At 39.1% G+C, this 18,667-nt stretch overlaps 1 protein-coding gene across 1 annotated transcript; it reads right to left on the reverse strand.

Annotated features, from left to right (window-relative positions):
• Positions 1 to 10,058: 10,058 nt before the first annotated feature.
• On the reverse strand, positions 10,059 to 15,919 carry metap1d (methionyl aminopeptidase type 1D (mitochondrial)). Its single transcript, XM_083991001.1, has 9 exons — positions 15,834 to 15,919; positions 14,960 to 15,109; positions 14,150 to 14,298; positions 13,398 to 13,440; positions 13,126 to 13,289; positions 12,939 to 13,036; positions 11,495 to 11,542; positions 11,346 to 11,424; positions 10,059 to 10,520 (listed from the first exon to the last, which is right to left on the reverse strand). The coding sequence occupies exons 3-9, from the start codon at positions 14,290 to 14,292 to the stop codon at positions 10,436 to 10,438; spliced, it is 660 nt and encodes a 219-aa protein (XP_083847127.1). The 5' UTR covers positions 14,293 to 14,298; positions 14,960 to 15,109; positions 15,834 to 15,919; the 3' UTR covers positions 10,059 to 10,435.
• Between the last annotated feature and the right edge of the window lie 2,748 nt (positions 15,920 to 18,667).

Below are 18,667 nucleotides of genomic sequence, written 5' to 3' on the forward strand. Positions count from 1 at the left end.
CAGTTGTTGCAAACAAAACACAAGTTGAAAAAGGAATGGAAATGGAAAAGCAACAAAAAAAGACTCAGAGTTTTTGTAACCACCTTTTAAAATATTGTAAATGCTATATGCAATGGAAATGGAAATATTTTTGAACATTTCAAAAACAACAACAAAGCGACACACAAGAGTGTAATCTGCACACTTATTCCATGGTTTTATAGTAAATTATGTTGGCTGACATCAAACATCCTTGCAGTTAACAAGGAAAGGATGAGACAATAGGCTTAGGTAGAGGGGAGGGAGGGAGAGACATGCTCATACAGTAGTCACGCAGTTTAGTTCAGACAACACAACAGCAACACAAAGACCTAGAGTGGGAGAGACAGATGGGAAGAGAGAACAAATACAGAGAGACAGTTTTGAACCAAATTAATGGAGGAAATAGAGATAGCCTATATAAAAAGCAGTGTGTTTTCAACTTCATATCTGGGCTCTGTAAACCACTGCCTGGAAATCCAAAGATAAAAAAAATCAGTGAGAATTTAGAATTACAATCCCTCAGGTGTTCTGGCACAGATCATTACACGTTATCGCCACAGAGCCTGTCTCCTCTCTAATGACTCATTGGATGAGTCACAGAGCCTGAAGCAGCGCAGAGACCGGACTGGGCACAGTCACACATTAACAAACTCCCCTCACTAGATGGTTTTCAAGGCATTCCATGAGACGCTGACCCAAAGCTTGTCCTCGCAACACAGCATTTCAGCAGACAACGCCGGCATTGTCTGCACACAGAGAAAGAGGGCAGACAGAGAGGGAGAGGGAGAGAGAAACTGCCCACATACAGTGTAAAAGGCACAAATAATGGTGGAAGAGGGGAGTGCAGAGAGGGAAAAGGGCAGGGGAAGAATGTGCTGCTTATACAGGTCTGTTATCTACTGGAGTCTTCATGAACAGGATTTGGAAATAGATCCAGCTTGGATCAACTCTGTGATTCAGAATAACTTGGAAATGCGAAAAAGAAGGAAAGAAAAATGAACTCCTTTTCTTTCACAGTGTATTGTTTTTTAATCAACAGATGGAAAGAATAAGGTGCACGTGAGACCACAAAAGCCTACCTCAATCAGACTTTCAAAAGCCTTGGTCAGTCACATAGCAGATGTTTCGATAATATTATTCTAGATAAAAAATCACATTCATATTCTTGAATGTAGAGGCATCCTTAAGTCATGTGACCGTTCACCTGTTGACTCTGTTTTTGCATCTGGGTTTTTTTTCCTGTCCCGAACTTCTTCCAGTACCAGGTGAGAGCAGCTGCAGCCTGTGGAAGGAGTGCCGCTGGTTTATGGCTCTGTCTGCAGACGGTCACAAACAGGAATCGGCCATATCGCTGATAAGAGTGACTGGCAGTGTGTAAAGTGAGGTGAGGTGTGTTAACTTAAGCATGCCCTTGGATTTTGGATTTCTTTCACAGTAAACTTCCATGCCCAAAGTTTGTGTGTGGTAAGATATTAACACAATGCCAACATTAGTATCTCTGCCAAGGCTTATGTCAACAAGCACACACCAAAATTAAGAGGAAACTAAAATCAAATTCATGGTAAGTGCTCCTGACCTGACATAAAATGTAATGTAATTCTCACCTGACCAGTGCAACATCTGTCCACCAAGTTCAGTGAAAATCTGTTCAGTATTTTTTGTGTAATCCTGCGGACCAAGCCAGCAGGCACAGGTGATTACATAACCTCTTGGTGGAGGTATTAAGGATCACAATGAAATGATGTTTCTCTCTCTGACATCCAGTCACAACCAACACATTTTTCCTTCTCTGCCGCTCCGTCTCTTCCTAAGCTACTGTTGCCTTTAATGACAGCCAAAAAGGAATTCTCAGATTGTGTTCACACCATTTCTTCCAGTTATGTAGGCCTATAACCTCACACACCCCAGCCTGTCAACACCCACTCCACCCCCTCACTCCCTTTTCATCTTCTCCTCTACTATCCTCCGGGGAAATAAAGGTCACATTTCTTTTCCACACATAAACAGGCTGAAAGGCCACTGAGTCTGTGGACGTCCAGTTCTGACTTGAGGCTGACATTTAACAATAAAGGTGCCCAACATCCTGCACAGTGACCAAGCAACGAATTGGGAACTAACTGCAAATAGATCATTATTTCTATATATAAAGATTTACTGATAGGACACAGGAGAACAGACTGTTAAACGCACCAGCATCCAATGATCAGTTAGGATTAGTTGGATCATTTTATCACTGTATCACTTCTGATTGAATCTGAATCATCATCTAAAATGGCACGTTCATTCAAAATATCCAAGTCTCCACTCTGTCAGTTATTTTAATAATTTTAAATAATCAGTTATTAATCAATCAAGAACATATTGTTTCGATTACATCTGTGCAGAATTAAGAAACAAGTCATCTCTTCCTATTTACACAGTGTTACGACAGCAGAGTTGGAATAACCTTCCCTGAGGTGTTAAAGCAGAGGAATGACAGGGAAAGCAATTTTCTCTGACACACACACACACACACACACACACACACACACATGTAGTCAGTCCACCGCCCGGACTCGCCCGAGCCACAGCCCTGTGTTTGTTCTCAAAGCTGCTGCTCCAGGTACAAGGAGGGAAACACATGCACACTCACCTGAGGGTGTGGCACAGTGCGCTGAGTGGTAAGGGTGTGTTTTTATGACACTGTAGAAACACGTAGCCTTGGGATATTCATAAGCACACACGCACAGACACTCACACACCACATGCATCAGTTTCACAATCATATTGAACTCCACACCCTAGGTGTTTCGCAGCTGCAGCCCAGTTAATGCTCTCCACTTTCCCTGAGCAGTGGAGATTATGTAAACCTGTAAATGTGTTCACATCTGCTCACCTATGAGTTTATGGCTGATTGTGACGCAGATCAGAGGAATTGATCAGAAGAGGGCGAAGAGCCAGTTTGTGCTCGAAACGTTACGTCTTGTCTTAATAAATGGACTGCATTTTGGAGCCCTGTGGTGTGCGAGCCGTTCTATTTGCTTTCCAATCAAAAGAGGGATTAACAAATCCTACTCACTGAGCTCTTGTCAAGGCCTTTTGGGTTTGAGTATATTCGTTCTACAGCCTCATCTCAAGTTTAACATTTTAAGTAGAGTTAAGTAAGAAAATTGACAACTGGTATAATATCTGAGAGCTGAAGTCTTTGGCTACATGACAATGATGTTGAGATCAAACTGAAAAATTCTCCTCTAATGCATTTTAATGCATTCTTAACATGTGGCAGTGTAACACTCTTGAAAATTACAATTTTAATGCTTTCATTCCAGATGAGCTGTACTTGACGAGATATTTATTAATGTACTGTATAAGTGTGGTGAGGATTGTGTGTGTGCGTCATGTAGGACTGTGAAACAACAAGAAACCAGAGAGCCATCAGTTAGCACTCAAGTGACATTGTGGGGACAAACGTCTAATTTACATTCCCCTATGTGGTATCCCTTATACATAGTATTGATCCTGTGTCTTGGTGGAACTTCTACTCTCATGGTTAAAACATAAAGAGACGCACACACACGTACAATGCAGGCTGTAACAGATCATCTAGCCATCTTGATGAGTGTATTGATTACAGTCAATAAGGAGTAATTGATGTCCTCTCTTGTCCAGTGGGGCTGTAACACCCTTGGGATAAGTGTCTTTTGTTCATTTCTTCGTTCCTGAGTCAACAAGATGTGTGTGTGTGTGTGTGTGTGTGTGTGTGTGTGTGTGTGTGTGTGTGTGTGTGTGTGTGTGTGTGTGTGTGTGTGTGTGTGTGTGTGTGTGTGTGTGTGTGTGTGTGTGTGTGTGTGTGTCCCAACCCTAGCCAGAGGATGTAATATGAGCTGGCAGTGTTGTGGGTGGGGCCCCATAGTGTTAGTGGGTGCAGGTGTGCTTCAAAAAAGATGTGAGCTCGCACCAAGTTCACTTTTTTCCTGACAGATTCAGGTCGGCAACAGACACTGACTCATCTCAGCTTATAAAAAACGGCACTCACAAGTCACCATCGCTCCCTGATTAGATAAGGTGTCTGATTCCAGTGAAATTGTATTTAATTAATTAATTGTTTTTATTATTTTATCTACTCCTAGTGGACTTTAATGATCAATCATGTTTTGCATTGTATCTATTTGGCCCTTAGTATCTGCAGCAGTGAAGACGTGTCACAACTCCCACCACAAAAAACATTCTCTCTCTGACAGCAGTAAAAATAAAGATATATCTGACCATAGATATTTCAAAAGCTGCAATGTTGACAAGACAGTAATGGCAAAAGTCGACAGATCAATTCCAAGATCTGCAAAGAAAATATGGGCAGGGGTAGTAAATATAATTCACTCTCATTCTTTGAGACAGATAGTAATTTGTGCAGCAGTTGGTAGGAAAACAAGGAACATGCGGAAACGACCAGGGAATAGTGAATAGAAAAAAGACAGGCCTTTAAAAAAAAAAAAAAACCTCTGTTATTCTCTATTATAGTTATGTCTCTTTAAATGTAAAAAGGTTGGGGGCTAGTTTGGGGGCCTTGCTGCAGTGGCCCAGAGAGCTCTGTGAACTGCAAATTAAGAAAACTTAATACAAATTGACACAGTAGCCTACAACTGAAGTGTTTCCAGGGGACATTAAAAAGTTACAAACATAGCTGGAGCCTGGGACTCAATGCCCAAAGTTAAAAGTAAGAGTCATTCAAATAGAACAGTAATAAATTCAATTCCTAGTGTGATAAGGTTCCTGCAAAAAAAAATCTATCTATCTATTAACACTGCCTTAAGGAATACATACTTGATCAGTTTTACTGGCACTTTCGGGATTGGACCATGGACCTTTGAACTTGTGAGGATTGTTATAGAAATTCCTCCATTATTCCACCGTTGCTTTTGACACCACTGGAGGGAACTTCCTTCCTTCTGTGTTTGTTCACAGCACTTTTCTGTGTTCAAGAAAATGAGGAAAACTGAACATGATTTTTGTTGCTCTTTCACTTGTCTTCTCATCAGCACAGGACAATCAAATGTAAATAGCACATACTATATGATATTATGGAATGGTTCGGCATATCAACGAAAATATAGATATTATTGACACTGTGTGGCCGCTGTCTCAGTGGTCTCTTGTTTTGGTGAAACTTTCCTGAAATAGATCAAATGTGAAGAGGGGAAAGGAAACACAGACCATGTTCTTCCCTCAAGTTTATCTGATTGTATTGTAGTCTCCACATTTCCTAGCGTGGCCTGTACGCATACACACTCACTCACACACACATGGCTAAACGATATTGCTTTTGTATAACCGGTTTTCCACAGGTTCACACACAGCCAGGGTCTATTGTGCAGTGCAGTGAGCTCCAGTGTGTGTTTATGTGAAGGTGTGTGTGTGTGTGTTTGAGTGTGTGGGTGTGTGTTGGTGGGTGGATGTGGGTGTGAATCTGCAAATTGTTAAAGACGGACAACATTTATCATAGAGCTTTTAAAGCTGCCTCAGGCGATGCATATTATCAACACATGCGCACGCACAATACACACTACTACTTTGTCAACTGTGTTGTGTGTTTTAACTCGGGAAGGGTGTTGAAGGAAACGTATCTGTGATCTGACAGAGCTTCTGATCACTCCTCCAAAATAGTTGCAGTGTTTTAAAAAGGCATTCCTGGCAGTGGAGGAGTCAGGAGGTCAACAGAGAAAGTTTTCCACCTTGTAAGTGTCAGTCAAGGGGGAACCCTCCCTGTCCCAGTCTGGTGACTCCAGTTTACAGCAGCGCTGCTCTGGCACACACACACACACACACACACACACACACACACACGCATTCTTGCTGATTAAGTGTAACTTGTGACACACATCTACTCTGTGTGGCCTAATTTGACTCTAATACATTCTTCATATCAAAGTGCTTAGCCCAGTAGCCTCATTAAGGAGTGATTCAAGTAATCAGAGTCAGGTGTCCCAGGTGACTCTTGGTATCACATTATCAGTCATATTTTGTTCTCACTGGACAATGACATTTTCATACAGTGTGAGATCTAATTTATTCTAAATCTTTTAAAGAAGAGATGGCAACAACAGTTGGTCAGTAATGATGTTTTGTGCAGATATTTGTGGGGCCCTGAGGATGAATCCTGACAACTTCTGTGGCCATGTGACTTTTCCTGTTGCACCACAACCAGATAAAAGTCTTTCACACATACACGGTTCCCTGAGAACACACACTACCCCATCACACTGGCATAACACAGACACACACCACCTCATCATATTAATGGCTTACATTTGTATAGTGCTTAAAAAGAAAAGAAAAGAAGAAGTTCAGGTTAAAAGTTTCAGGAAAGGGCCACTCGATGCAGGATTCAAATCTATCTATCTATCTATCTATCTATCTATCTATCTATCTATCTATCTATCTATCTATCTATCTATCTATCTATCTATCTATCTATCTATCTATCTATCTATCTATCTATCTATCTATCTATCTATCTATCTATCTATCTATCTATCTATCTATCTATCTATCTATCTATCTACATCCAGAGGTGTCACAACAGGGCAGGAAACCCAATTGCCTAGGGCCCCGAGCTGGAAGGGGGGCCCCTATCTATCTATCTCTCTCTAATAGTGCAACAATGTTAGGCAACAGTTTGTTAATGTCAGTGATTTTCTGACTGTGCTGTCGTTTCCCTCATTTCCACCTTCCCTACAGCATCCCGATGTAGAAGCCGTGCAGCCTGTAGCTACATGTCCTGCTACAGTGGATGTTCAGCCCCAGGTACAAACCTCAGCTGTTTTCACAGAGAGGATTACTCAGTCAGGTTGAGCACATGCCAGCTGGACAGTTGCATTTGAGACGGATCTGCCTCCACAAGTCCGAATATGAGACATCACCTTGTTCACGCCACAGCTCCACCGGTCACCACGGAAACCAGGAATTCCTGAGGTGATCCTCAGTGAAGTCCCAGGTAAGTGTGATATATCACAGGTTCACTCTCACACACATGCAGCGAGGTAGGTATGGTCACCTGGAATGCAAAACATATTAATCTACATATCCATGAGTTAGACCAGTGGTTCCCAACCTTTTTCTTAAGGGACCCATATTTTTTACCATTGTAAACTTTGTTGTAATTTTACACAGGTTTTTCCTCATTGTTCCGTTGCTGTTTTTCACATTCATTGTGCCTGATATTGCCCTGCTGTATATTATGTATTTAATGTTTTAAAACTGTTGATATTCAATCATCTATTGATATAGGCCTATAATTTATTTGTTTATCTATTTAAATACATGAATAAATGTTTAATGTGGCCCTTGAATTTAGTTGATTTTGTCACATATATGAATTAAATGCTTAGCCTACTCATTTATTTAACATTTTAATTACATTAAAATAATAAAAAACCCTTAAAATCAAGAGGGCTTCGCGACCCCCCCTGGATCTTTGGTGACCCCCAGGTTGGGAACCACTGAGTTAAGACAACTGGACAAACTGCGAAATATGTACATGTGCACACACACACACACACACACACACACACACACACACACACACACACACACACACACACACGTGGGTGGGCTTTATGAGGAATGCATAAAACAGATATGAGCATCACATGATGTGACTGTATCTTCAGCATAGACAGAAGACACACTGAAATGTGTGTTCGTGTGTGTGTGTGTGTGTGTGTGCGTGTGTGTGTGTGTATATGTATATGTGTGTGCGTGCGTGCACTATGTCTGCGGTTTTGGAGAAACAACATCCTTTATTGATGCATTTGTTACTTTGACCCTGTTGCACCACTCTCATATTGCTGTGTGAACAATTATAAAGATGAGAATGTGAAAATAGGTTTTAATACACTGTACATAGTATAATGTAATAATACATTGTAATCACACAGTAACAAAACACTGGTATAATTTGGCTGTTCAGATAGGATGGTTGTTTGTTTAACAGCTGTTTAGGTGTAAAGTGTGTGTGTCTAATGATCAGTGGACTTCCACAGGAAAATTCAACCAAACCCTGGCACTTTCTTTTTTATTAGGCCTATTATTGTGTTATATCGATAAATTACATTTTGATATCTAAATATCAGCTTGAGTCAGACTGTATACACTCACACAACAATGGCAGTTTATGTAATAGATGGTTTATATTAGAATAATCGTGAAGTGACAATCCTCAGAACACTAAATTACAGAAAGGCCCTCTTGAGTTCATTAGCCTAAATGTCTCCTGCACAAAGTTGTATTAATAATGTAGAAATAAATTGTGAAAATGTGCGACCTTGCCAAAAATGTGAGTGTAGGTCTTTATAAACAGCCACATGATAGATAACAAATTTCTCCCAAAGCCCAAAGCCTACAGTATCTTTTCGTCAGGTTTCACTGGTAGAGATTTTAAGATACAGAACACTATGGAGGATCCTTGACATAAAGAGGCGAGGACTCACAGGAGAGCAGCAGCAACGAGAGGGGAGAAGGAGAAGCAGAAGGAATGGGTCCTAACATGCAGCGAAAGTATGAAAGACAAGAGAGAAAATTCACGACCGCAATCCCACACCTCACCCGGCCACTCCCTGCTCCTCCTTAAATCCTACTCTCTTACCCACCTCTACTCCCCCCCATTATCGGCCTCCTCCTCTTCGCCTTCACTTTTCTCATTCCTGCTGACAAACCACTCAACAACAAGTATTTTCAGATTTATATGCTATATTTGAGGTGTAATGAATCCTAAGTAAGTAGGAACCATTGGGAATTATTAACACAATATTAACCCTCACACCTACACACAAAAAATGTAAAAAAGAGAAAAATGTAATGTAATCTACATCACTATTTGTCTTGCTCTAGTAATAATTCAATATGTGAATCATTTCCTGGCTGGTCATGATCAGACTTCAGATTAGCGGACCCATAAACTGGCATCGGCATGAACACAGGAACACACAGACACACATGCACGCACAGGCGTAGACACACGCACACCCTCAGAGTACATTGGCAGGAAGTGAAGACACACCCTCCAACAGGCTGGAGTCCAGTGTCTCCACTATGTTTTTCTTCTTCTTCTTCCACGCATCTTCCCCCGACAACACTGCTTGGTTACTGTAACATTAAAAAGCATCAATATTGTAACATCAGACTTGCATTATCCATACAGGACCGTGACCAGTGTCTCACTTTAAGGAGAGGCATTTCATCTCTCACTTATCGAACACTGCTACCTGACTTTTATGTAACCAAACAAACCTTCGATTTTAACACAGTGAGAGTGTTTGATGTTAAAGAGCCTTGTGTGAGCCTTGTGCTCCTGTAAGTTTTCTTTATTAAATCCACCTGCAGACAAAAGATCTAGACAGTCGAGAGGAAAAAACACAAAAACAACTTAAGTATGTGTGGAATTTACAGCACTCAGCAGCGTTATGATCTCTACTTATCTTACCTTCAACATGTTTAAGTGTACACTGAGACACTCACTGTTAATTAATTGTAGACAATTGGTTCAAGTCAGTGAAACAGTGCTAACTTTGACTTTAAGAGACCGGCGTAAACAAGCTGAGACGTATTACTTCTCTGCTCTCTCACTGTTTAAATAGCACAAAGTGTAGGCTTCTTCCCATCAGAGTGAATATAGCAGGATTTGAAGTCTTTGTTGACTACAACCAACGTGCAGAGGTTTGATGTCATTAAGCAGTGCTGCCATCTACTGGCGATCCTTGACTTTACAGTGTGTCGTTTAACCGAGAGAGATTCCCACAAACCTAAGTGACACCCTTTGTAACATTTATGGGAATTTGGGACATGATATAAACTTACATTCTGAGGTTATGTGCCTTTTCACATCTTGGGATTATTCGGAGAGTATTTGAGACTGATTTTTTCCCCCCCCCACAAAAAATCAAATAAAAGGCATACAGTAAAAAAAAAAGTGTGTGCATTATAGAGGGCTTGAAACAGTAATTGGATTGCAAGGTAAAATAAACAGAATGACAAGTGACATTTGGTGACTTTATTTAAAATAATATAATAGTTTTTAGTGTTTGCTTGGTGACATGTATGAAACTTTACATGTGAATGGGTCCAAACTTATAACTTCCATGTTTCTAAAATCTTGGCCTTCAAATGATTCAATTGAACTATCACAGTACAAAGTGCTGTGATGAAATGAAATGCAGTGACACCTGCTCAAGTTCTGTATATGAGCCAGTGCAAAAACATTGTAGAACAAATTAACATACAGGTATTGGGGCCTGTGATAACTTAATTTAAATTCTGACACTTTAAACAGAGAAAAAAGTTCAAGTATTAACGTCTTGTAAGAACAAGGTTAGTTTACATCAAGTGTTGGAAACTGATCTTCAACATCTGGTCTGGATGACAACAGCTGGTTCCCTTCAGCTCACAGACTGCTCTCTTCAGGCAGTTTGGTGAGAATATCCACCCCATCAGACGTGATGACCACCGTGTGCTCAAACTGAGCCGACCTGAATAACGCCCATGAGAAAACACAGACTGTGCATTTAAGATTTTAAAGGAATGGTTCAACATTGGCAGAAATATACTGGCGTATGGAGCTATTTCCCTGACATTAAAAGTTGGCATTGAAAACAGAATTTGGCATTGTAATAAAAGAAATTGGCATTGAAAATAATTATTAATAATTGTAATAAAAGTTGTATTGACACTGAAACAAGTATCGGCATTGAAAAATGTTGGAACACAGGCATAAAAAATACAATATTTCATTTGGATTTTTAAAAAATATATTATCATGTAGTTTTCAATGTCAGTCCTCAGATTTTTTTCTCCATGCGTCCCTAGACCCTCCCCTCCACGCCAAAACCCTGACAGTAACTTGGCATTAAAAAAAAAGAACATTGAAACAGAAAAAAAAAATTGAAACTGAAAACCAGTGAGACTGGGGGAAAAATGCAGTGTAAAAAAAACACACTGAAAAAGATGGACATGAAGAAGAAATCTGAAGACTGACATTGAAAACTACATGATAATATATATTTTTTTTTAATCCAAATCAAATATTGTATTTTTATGCCTGTGTTCCAACATTTTTCAATGCCAATACTTGTTTCAGTGTCAATACAACTTTTATTACAATGCCAAATTTTATTTTCAATGCCAAAAATTGTTATTACAATGCCAAATTCTGTTTTCAATGCCAACTTTTAATGTCAGGGAAATGGCTCCATACTGGCGCACCCTTTTGAGATAGTTTGAGGGTGACATGAGAGGATTGGCATCTGTCTAATGCAAGTATGGAGCAATGCAGCAGTTAGCTTTTTGCTACCTACCTTTTATCATCTACAGACACTGCAGTCCACTTGTCCTTAAGGATCCTGAACTCTGCAGACCCCTCCATCAGTATGGGCTCTGTAAAACAGACTCCATCAGCCCCACACTCAGACACAGTGACACCTTTACATTATAAAATGTAACTCGCCTATTGTGAAAGCCATCCCTTCATCCATGGTCATGTTGTTGTCATTAGCTGAAAAAGAAGACAACTGAATGAAAAATACCTTTTGGTGACATATATTCCAGCTATTAACCTTAATTTTTCCACACGTTTTTTTTTATTTTCCAGTTCTCAATATCCTTGTCATGATTCTGCACTTTTTCCAAAACTTCTTGATTCCAACTCTTCTCAAATCTCTTCGGTGAAGCATGTTCAAAATGTCTATTTATCAGTTCAATCTCTTTTTCCAACACACGGTAAATATTGTAATGATTTGTTTCAATATAGACAAGAACAACATTAAGATTTGAAGACAGTTACTGCTTAAAATAGACCAATAACATATCTGGTTTTGAAGAAAGAAAAACATGAGAGAGATTTAGGACAAGGATAAAAGCAATAAGCTCAAAGTCATTGGATATAGGGATCACACAAATTCTCTTTTCTTACAGTCAAAACTACTGAAATTCAAAGATCTTGTTAATCTACAGACAGTTCAAATAATATTTAAAGCAAGAAACAACTCACTGCCTGGAAATATTCAAAAATTATTCATTGAAAGGGAAGGGGGTTACAACCTAAGGGGAAAATTTAACTTCAAAATCAGGAACATACGAACAACAAGAAGGAGCTTTTGTGTTTCTATCTGTGGAACTAAACTATGGAACAGTTTGAATGTGGGGTTAAAAGAATGTCCAAACATAATCCAGTTCAAAAAGAAATACAAAGACATTATTTTCAGTATGTACAGAAATGAGGGTGTCTGACAACCACAAGGTGCTTATTATTATTTATTTGGGTATTATTTACCGACTTAGTTATTTGTTGCTCGGTTCATGTTACTTCAGTTTGTCTTTGTATGTATGAATGTGTTTGTATATGTTTTTATATGTATATGACTATATAGAGAGATAAAGATTAGTAATCATATGTTAGAATAAATCTATATGTATATAAATATAATAATATATTAGAATAAATCCAGTTAAATAACTCATAAATTAACTTACTGTATATATTATAATGACTAGATAACTTGATAGATAAATTCAAGTAATAATGACTAGATAACTTGATAGATAATTTATGAATAAGTGGTGGGAGTAAATAAGTTTTACTTCTTCCCACTCCTTTTCAGATATGAAACAAACAAATAAACAAACAAAACAAAAAACAAAACAAAAAATTAAATTACCTTTATTTTTCAATTATTTTATTTTTCATTATATATATATATATATATACAGTATATATTTCTTTTTTTGTTCATATGTTGTTTTTGCAAAGTTTTTATATGTTATGTCTGTCCATTTCTGTATTATGTTTTATTTCTTTTAACATGTCCGAAATAAACTTAAACTAAACTAAACTAAACTAAAAATTGGCTCCCACAGTTTCCCTCATCATCTGAGAACAGACCCAAACTCACCGTGGTGCCAGATCTCAGGATGGCAATGAAACTGAGAGCCTATTCCATGTCCGATGAAATAAGGACACACTTGGAAACCACTGGCCCGGGCGATCTGACTGCCAGCAGAACAGAAGATATCAGATGTGAAACGTGATGTGTAGTGGGTGTAGTTGTTGTTTTTATGGTATGTGTTTGCTTTGTGTACCTAATAGTGTTTCCTATAACACAGAGCTCAGCGCCCGGCTTGCAGGCAGCGATGGCCTCATCTCGGCAACGCCTGGCGGTCTCCACCAATCGCCGCCCTGTCTCATCCACCTGGCCAATCAAGAGGGTTTCTGAAGTATCACCGTGGTAACCATCCAGATACACCTATCGGGAATAAGCAGATGTCCGTGACAGGACCAGTTTTGATCTGACTCATGCATCTGTGTGTGTGTGTGTGTGTGCATACATGTGTCTGTTCAGGCATCAACTTACAGTCACATCGATGTTGATAATATCTCCATCTTGAAGCGGCCGACTGCAGGACACACATATAACAAGATGAATGAGAAACACAGCGAATCCCTCCCATCTTTCATCATTTACTGTTGTTAAAATACAGTCATATATGTCAATATAATACTGTCCTCAACAGTAAATATCAAATATATGATACTGCATTCATCATATTTACTGAGAATCTTTCCCAAAAATGAATGAACAAGTTCTGGGTCATAAGAAAAAATCTTAAAGCAGAAGTAAGCGATATTTTTGTGTTAATATAAGTCTTAAATAGTTATATCTTCCGACAGCAATCACTTACATAGAGACATAGACACATAAGTTATGGTGCGTTCAAAGCAGCCCGTAACTCGTGTTTTTCCGACCTGTGAAGTCGTACCAGTTCGATCTGGTACGAGTTCACGGGTCAGAAGTTACGAGTGGCCGTTATAGTGACTTTCACCGGTAAAACAGGTCGGAGAAACACGAGTGTGTTGCCTGGAACGCTACAAAGTCGTAAGTCGTGACTTGAAGCTGTAATTTACGGTTTCAAAAGCCTGCCTGGAACGCAGCATTAGAACAAAACGACCGGATCGCTTACTTCTGCTTTAAATGTCTCACTCAGGAGATAATGAAGGAGGCTGTGGTGTGTTCCCTTTCTCTTTGGCAGAGTCTAATGTCAGTAGGAAATAAATGTAAATAAAATGCGTTTCCATAGGCTGTGAGTGAGTGTGTTGCTGTTTTACCTGTCAGGTATACCATGACAGACCACGTTGTTGACAGATGTACAGACCGATTTGGGGAAACCACCATATCTGAGAGGGGATGGGTAGGCGTTGTGTGCGATTGTCTCCTGATGTACAATGAAGTCTATCTCATCTGTTGTCATCCCAACCTTGAAGACACAGGTCATAATGTTGTTGTTTTCCACGCTGCAGAAACAGCAACAGTACAGTACCGCTGTGTGTACCGTTACAACATATGTAACATTCAAAAAACAGCTGAAAACATGGCTTACCAACAACCAAGCCTGCCAACATTAAGGGCATGCTCTTTTTTGTGTGAGTATGTGTGGGCGTGTGTGCCTTGTGTATTTGTTTCTTCTGTTTTTTTTAATATATGTATATATTTCTTTTCTTTTTTTACCAAAACTGTAGGCACTTTACCTCTGGCACTTTAAAATCCAGCACTTTATTATAGATGCACTTTTTGTAAGCAATAATAGCACTTTATAACAGATGCACTTTAATGGATCTTAACAGCTACATCCTTGATCCCGAACCTATTACACTGCTCTTTCCACTACAGCTACGGTTTAAATCTGTAATGTGATTTGTGCTATAGTATTGTGGTATTGTGATATGGTACTCGTACCATACTAATGTTATTAATGTTGTTATTGATGTTTTGTACAATTGTCGTTATGTGTGCCGCGGGACTACAGATGGAAATTAGCCCTGAGCTAAATCTGGTGTATTTACATTTTTTATAATGTTCATTAATATGCAAAGTCCCATCACAAATAAACAATAAATGAAATGAAATGAGATGCTCACCTTCAGACTGCGTACAGCCAGTAGCAGCACATGTCTGGCTAACCGACATGCTCTGGCAAGGCCTTGGATCTGCTCTCGGTCATTGATCTCAATGTAGTCTGGCCACTCCGGGACCAGCCCAGTGCCCACGTAGTCCGGTCGCACGATGTGCTTCAGTCAGGGAGGGACAGGAAAGACAGGATATGAAGGTTGGGTAATAATGTTTTCCTACAATTCAATGTAAAACTATTAAATTACTTGGCAACACACACCAAACTACATTAAATAATAACAAAATTCAAAGAGTGCAAGGATTTTTTGCATAGCAGTTACAGCAGGTGAATTTTAAGCGTGCCAAGACAGGAGCAGCAATGCAAATGTTTCCCTCAACAAAAGCAAAAGAGAGGTTTAACATGAAATCAATGTATCTATTCCAGTAACTGTCATCATTTACAAAAATCTTTTTTTTTTTTTCACCTTATGGGAAAGCACATAATTTCAAAGACCTGTGAAAATGCAATATATTATATTGCAATCTTATAATTAAAGTCAGTAAAATGAAAATTTCCATCTAGGGGTCACTCAAGAACACAAATGTTCCCATATTCAACCAAAACGCCACTCAGGACTGTGGCATTATGGGAACACTAGGTCCTGTGAGAAAAAGAAGTGAAGTCCGCACTCTGTATCAAGCTCCTCTATTGTTTATTGTGGAACGATCAACGTTTCGATCCCTGTGGAACGTTTCGATCCCGATTGAAACGTTGGTCGTTCCACAATAAACAATAGAGGAGCTTGATACAGAGTGTGGACTTCACTTCTTTTTCTCTAAGTTTACTTTGTTGGTCCTGCACCTGTAGTGTGTTTGGATGTGTCTCAACACTAGGTCCTGTACCTTGGGTACTGCATAAGCGGGCCTAACAGTAGCTGGTCGAACTACATTGTGAGAATTTTTCCACTTCCTCCAGAAGAAACAGCGATGTTGCTGACACAGTAGGGCTGTGGGAGGACCACGACTTCTTAGACAACACACTCTCCTCAGGAAACCACCCAGTCCTGGAGAAAAGCACAGGAGGAGCATGAGGAGGAGAAGACGAGGCTTATCTGCTCAGATTAAATGACGGTAGAGTAAATCTATCTATCTAGCTATCTATCTCTAATAGTGCAACTGTTTGTTTTTAGCATCTTATATTTTCTGAGCTATATAACAAAACTCTGACTTTTATGACAATTTGAACATTCATTCACACCCAGGCTGCCTCTCCATCTTCCTCCCACAGTCCAAAGACATGGATGGATGGATGTAGTGAAGGCTTCATGTTGCCACTGTGTGGAGCTGTTGTGTCAGAGCCTCAGCAACTCATGATATATTACATGGTATGTAGCAGCTACTGTTGGTAGTAATCGCGCCAATCCCAGTTTATATCCAAAAAATAAAACACAATCAGCCGTGTGCTCTGAGAACTTGGATTCAACTCGGAATCCTGCAATCGTAAACACATGCAACACACTTTATTTAATCCACCCGTACACGCTAATGCAATCCAATACAACTACTCTGCCATATCTGTGCTGCCTATTAGCGCTGCAATGTATCAGTTCACCAATGACTTTCTAAACTTTCAGCCTTTCTGCCGTCACGGTGTCGTGTTTTACCGTGTTTGACCGTGTTTGTTACAACAGCACCGTGTTTTTACGTGACCGCCAGCTGCCTACCTGACGACAGAAACAGTGTTAGCTCAGCACCTACCTGATCTCGGCACAAGTCCTGCAGCACCGTGCGCCGCCATGTTGTTGTTGCTGCTGATCACGTGGGGCCGGCCGGGGGGGTCACGTGATTTATGATGCGGGTTTTTTTTTAACAGTGAACTAAATGTAAAACTTGTTTTCCTTTTTAAAATGTATTTTTTATGGAGCCATTTCCCTGACATTAAAAGTTGGCATTGAAAATAAAATTTGGCATTGTAATAAAAGTTGTATTGACACTGAAACAAGTATTGGCATTGAAAAATGTTGGAACACAGGCATAAAAATACAATATTTGATTTGGATTTAAAAAAATATATATATTATCATGTAGTTTTCAATGTCAGTCTTCAGATTTCTTCTTCATGTCCATCTTTTTCAGTGTGTTTTTTTACCCTGCATTTCCCCCCCAGTCTCACTGGTTTTCAGTTTCAATTTTTTTTTCTGTTTCAATGTTCTTTTTTTTTAATGCCAAGTTACTGTCAGGGTTTTGGCGTGGAGGGGAGGGGCTAGGGACGCATGGAGAAAAAATCTGAGGACTGACATTGAAAACTACATGATAATATATTTTTTAAAAATCCGAATTAAATATTGTATTTTTTATGCCTGTGTTCCAACATTTTTCAATGCCGATACTTGTTTCAGTGTCAATACAACTTTTATTACAATTATTAATAATTATTTTCAATGCCAAATTTTTTTATTACAATGCCAAATTCTGTTTTCAATGCCAACTTTTAATGTCAGGGAAATAGTTCCATAGTATTTATTATAGGCTAATTAATAGGCTACCAAAACACATACTTATGAAAATATAAAAACATTAGATGCTGATGGTTAAAATATTATACTTTGTAGCTGCTTAAAGCCTGTTATCACAATGCATGGATGGATATCAATGCCGCACTTCTTCTTGTAACAAATAACAGTATCAATCAATATCAGGCTATCCCATTTTCTCTCTCTTTTTTTTTTTACTCTGCATTTACCATTATTTTACAGATTAAATAAATTAAAGATAGTGTTTCTATACAGACCCACACTCATTTTAAATGCTATGGGAAAATAAAACATAGATCCTATACAGGGGGTTAATGGAGACATATGCTGCACCTAAACATATATCAAGACAATAAAAGACTGCACCCATGATTCAAGAATTGAAAACAGTTCTAATGGTCAAACTATACTTCTGCTTTATAATTTCATTCACATCTTTTGAATAGGCCTATATCAATTGATGTGACCGTTATGAAGTATCAGACAGTCTACTGTTTTAATAGGCTGTCAGTATTATTATGAAAAGCAAGATGGTCATTCATGATTCTGTAAATAAATGAATGGAAATTCCATCTTTAACCCTGATGGAGGTCTCTGTTTTCTCTCTAAACCTCTTACATCATGTGACATTGCCATGATTTAAAGTTACATAACACAAGCCCTGACTAGTGTTGTACTACAGGTAGTGGAGAGACTGTAGAAGGTCACTACCTTATCAGTGACAACAAATACTGTCACTCACATGAACGCCTCACCGAGGTCAGTGAGATAAGTTCTCATCCACCAGTACTAAATAAATAAAAAAGTGACAACATTTGTGAGCATAAAAACAAACAAATTGCCAAAGTCTGCATGGATTACTATTGCTATCATTGTAGGCCTAACTTCAATAGAAAGAAACCCACTCACATGTATGACTCCAACATCTATGTTACAGCTGTAAGTATAATGTTTAGCTCCAGTTTACCTATTTGTTCTCTTAAGCTGAATTTCATTGGGGAATGTGGAACACAGTAACATGCAGGTGACGCAACCAGGAACATCTCATCTTTCACACATCCTGGCACATCTATCAGGGTTAGCTGGAAAACTACTTGAGTTGGCTTCATCATGCAAAAGTATAGGCTTACCCTGTGTGTAATTGCAGCGCAGCAGCAGCAGCAGTGGTAGTAGTCTAGTAGTAACAGTAGCCTATACAGTAGC

Source organism: Trachurus trachurus, assembly GCF_905171665.1.
Source record: "Trachurus trachurus genome assembly, chromosome: 17".
NCBI classification, from domain to species: Eukaryota; Metazoa; Chordata; class Actinopteri; order Carangiformes; family Carangidae; genus Trachurus; species Trachurus trachurus.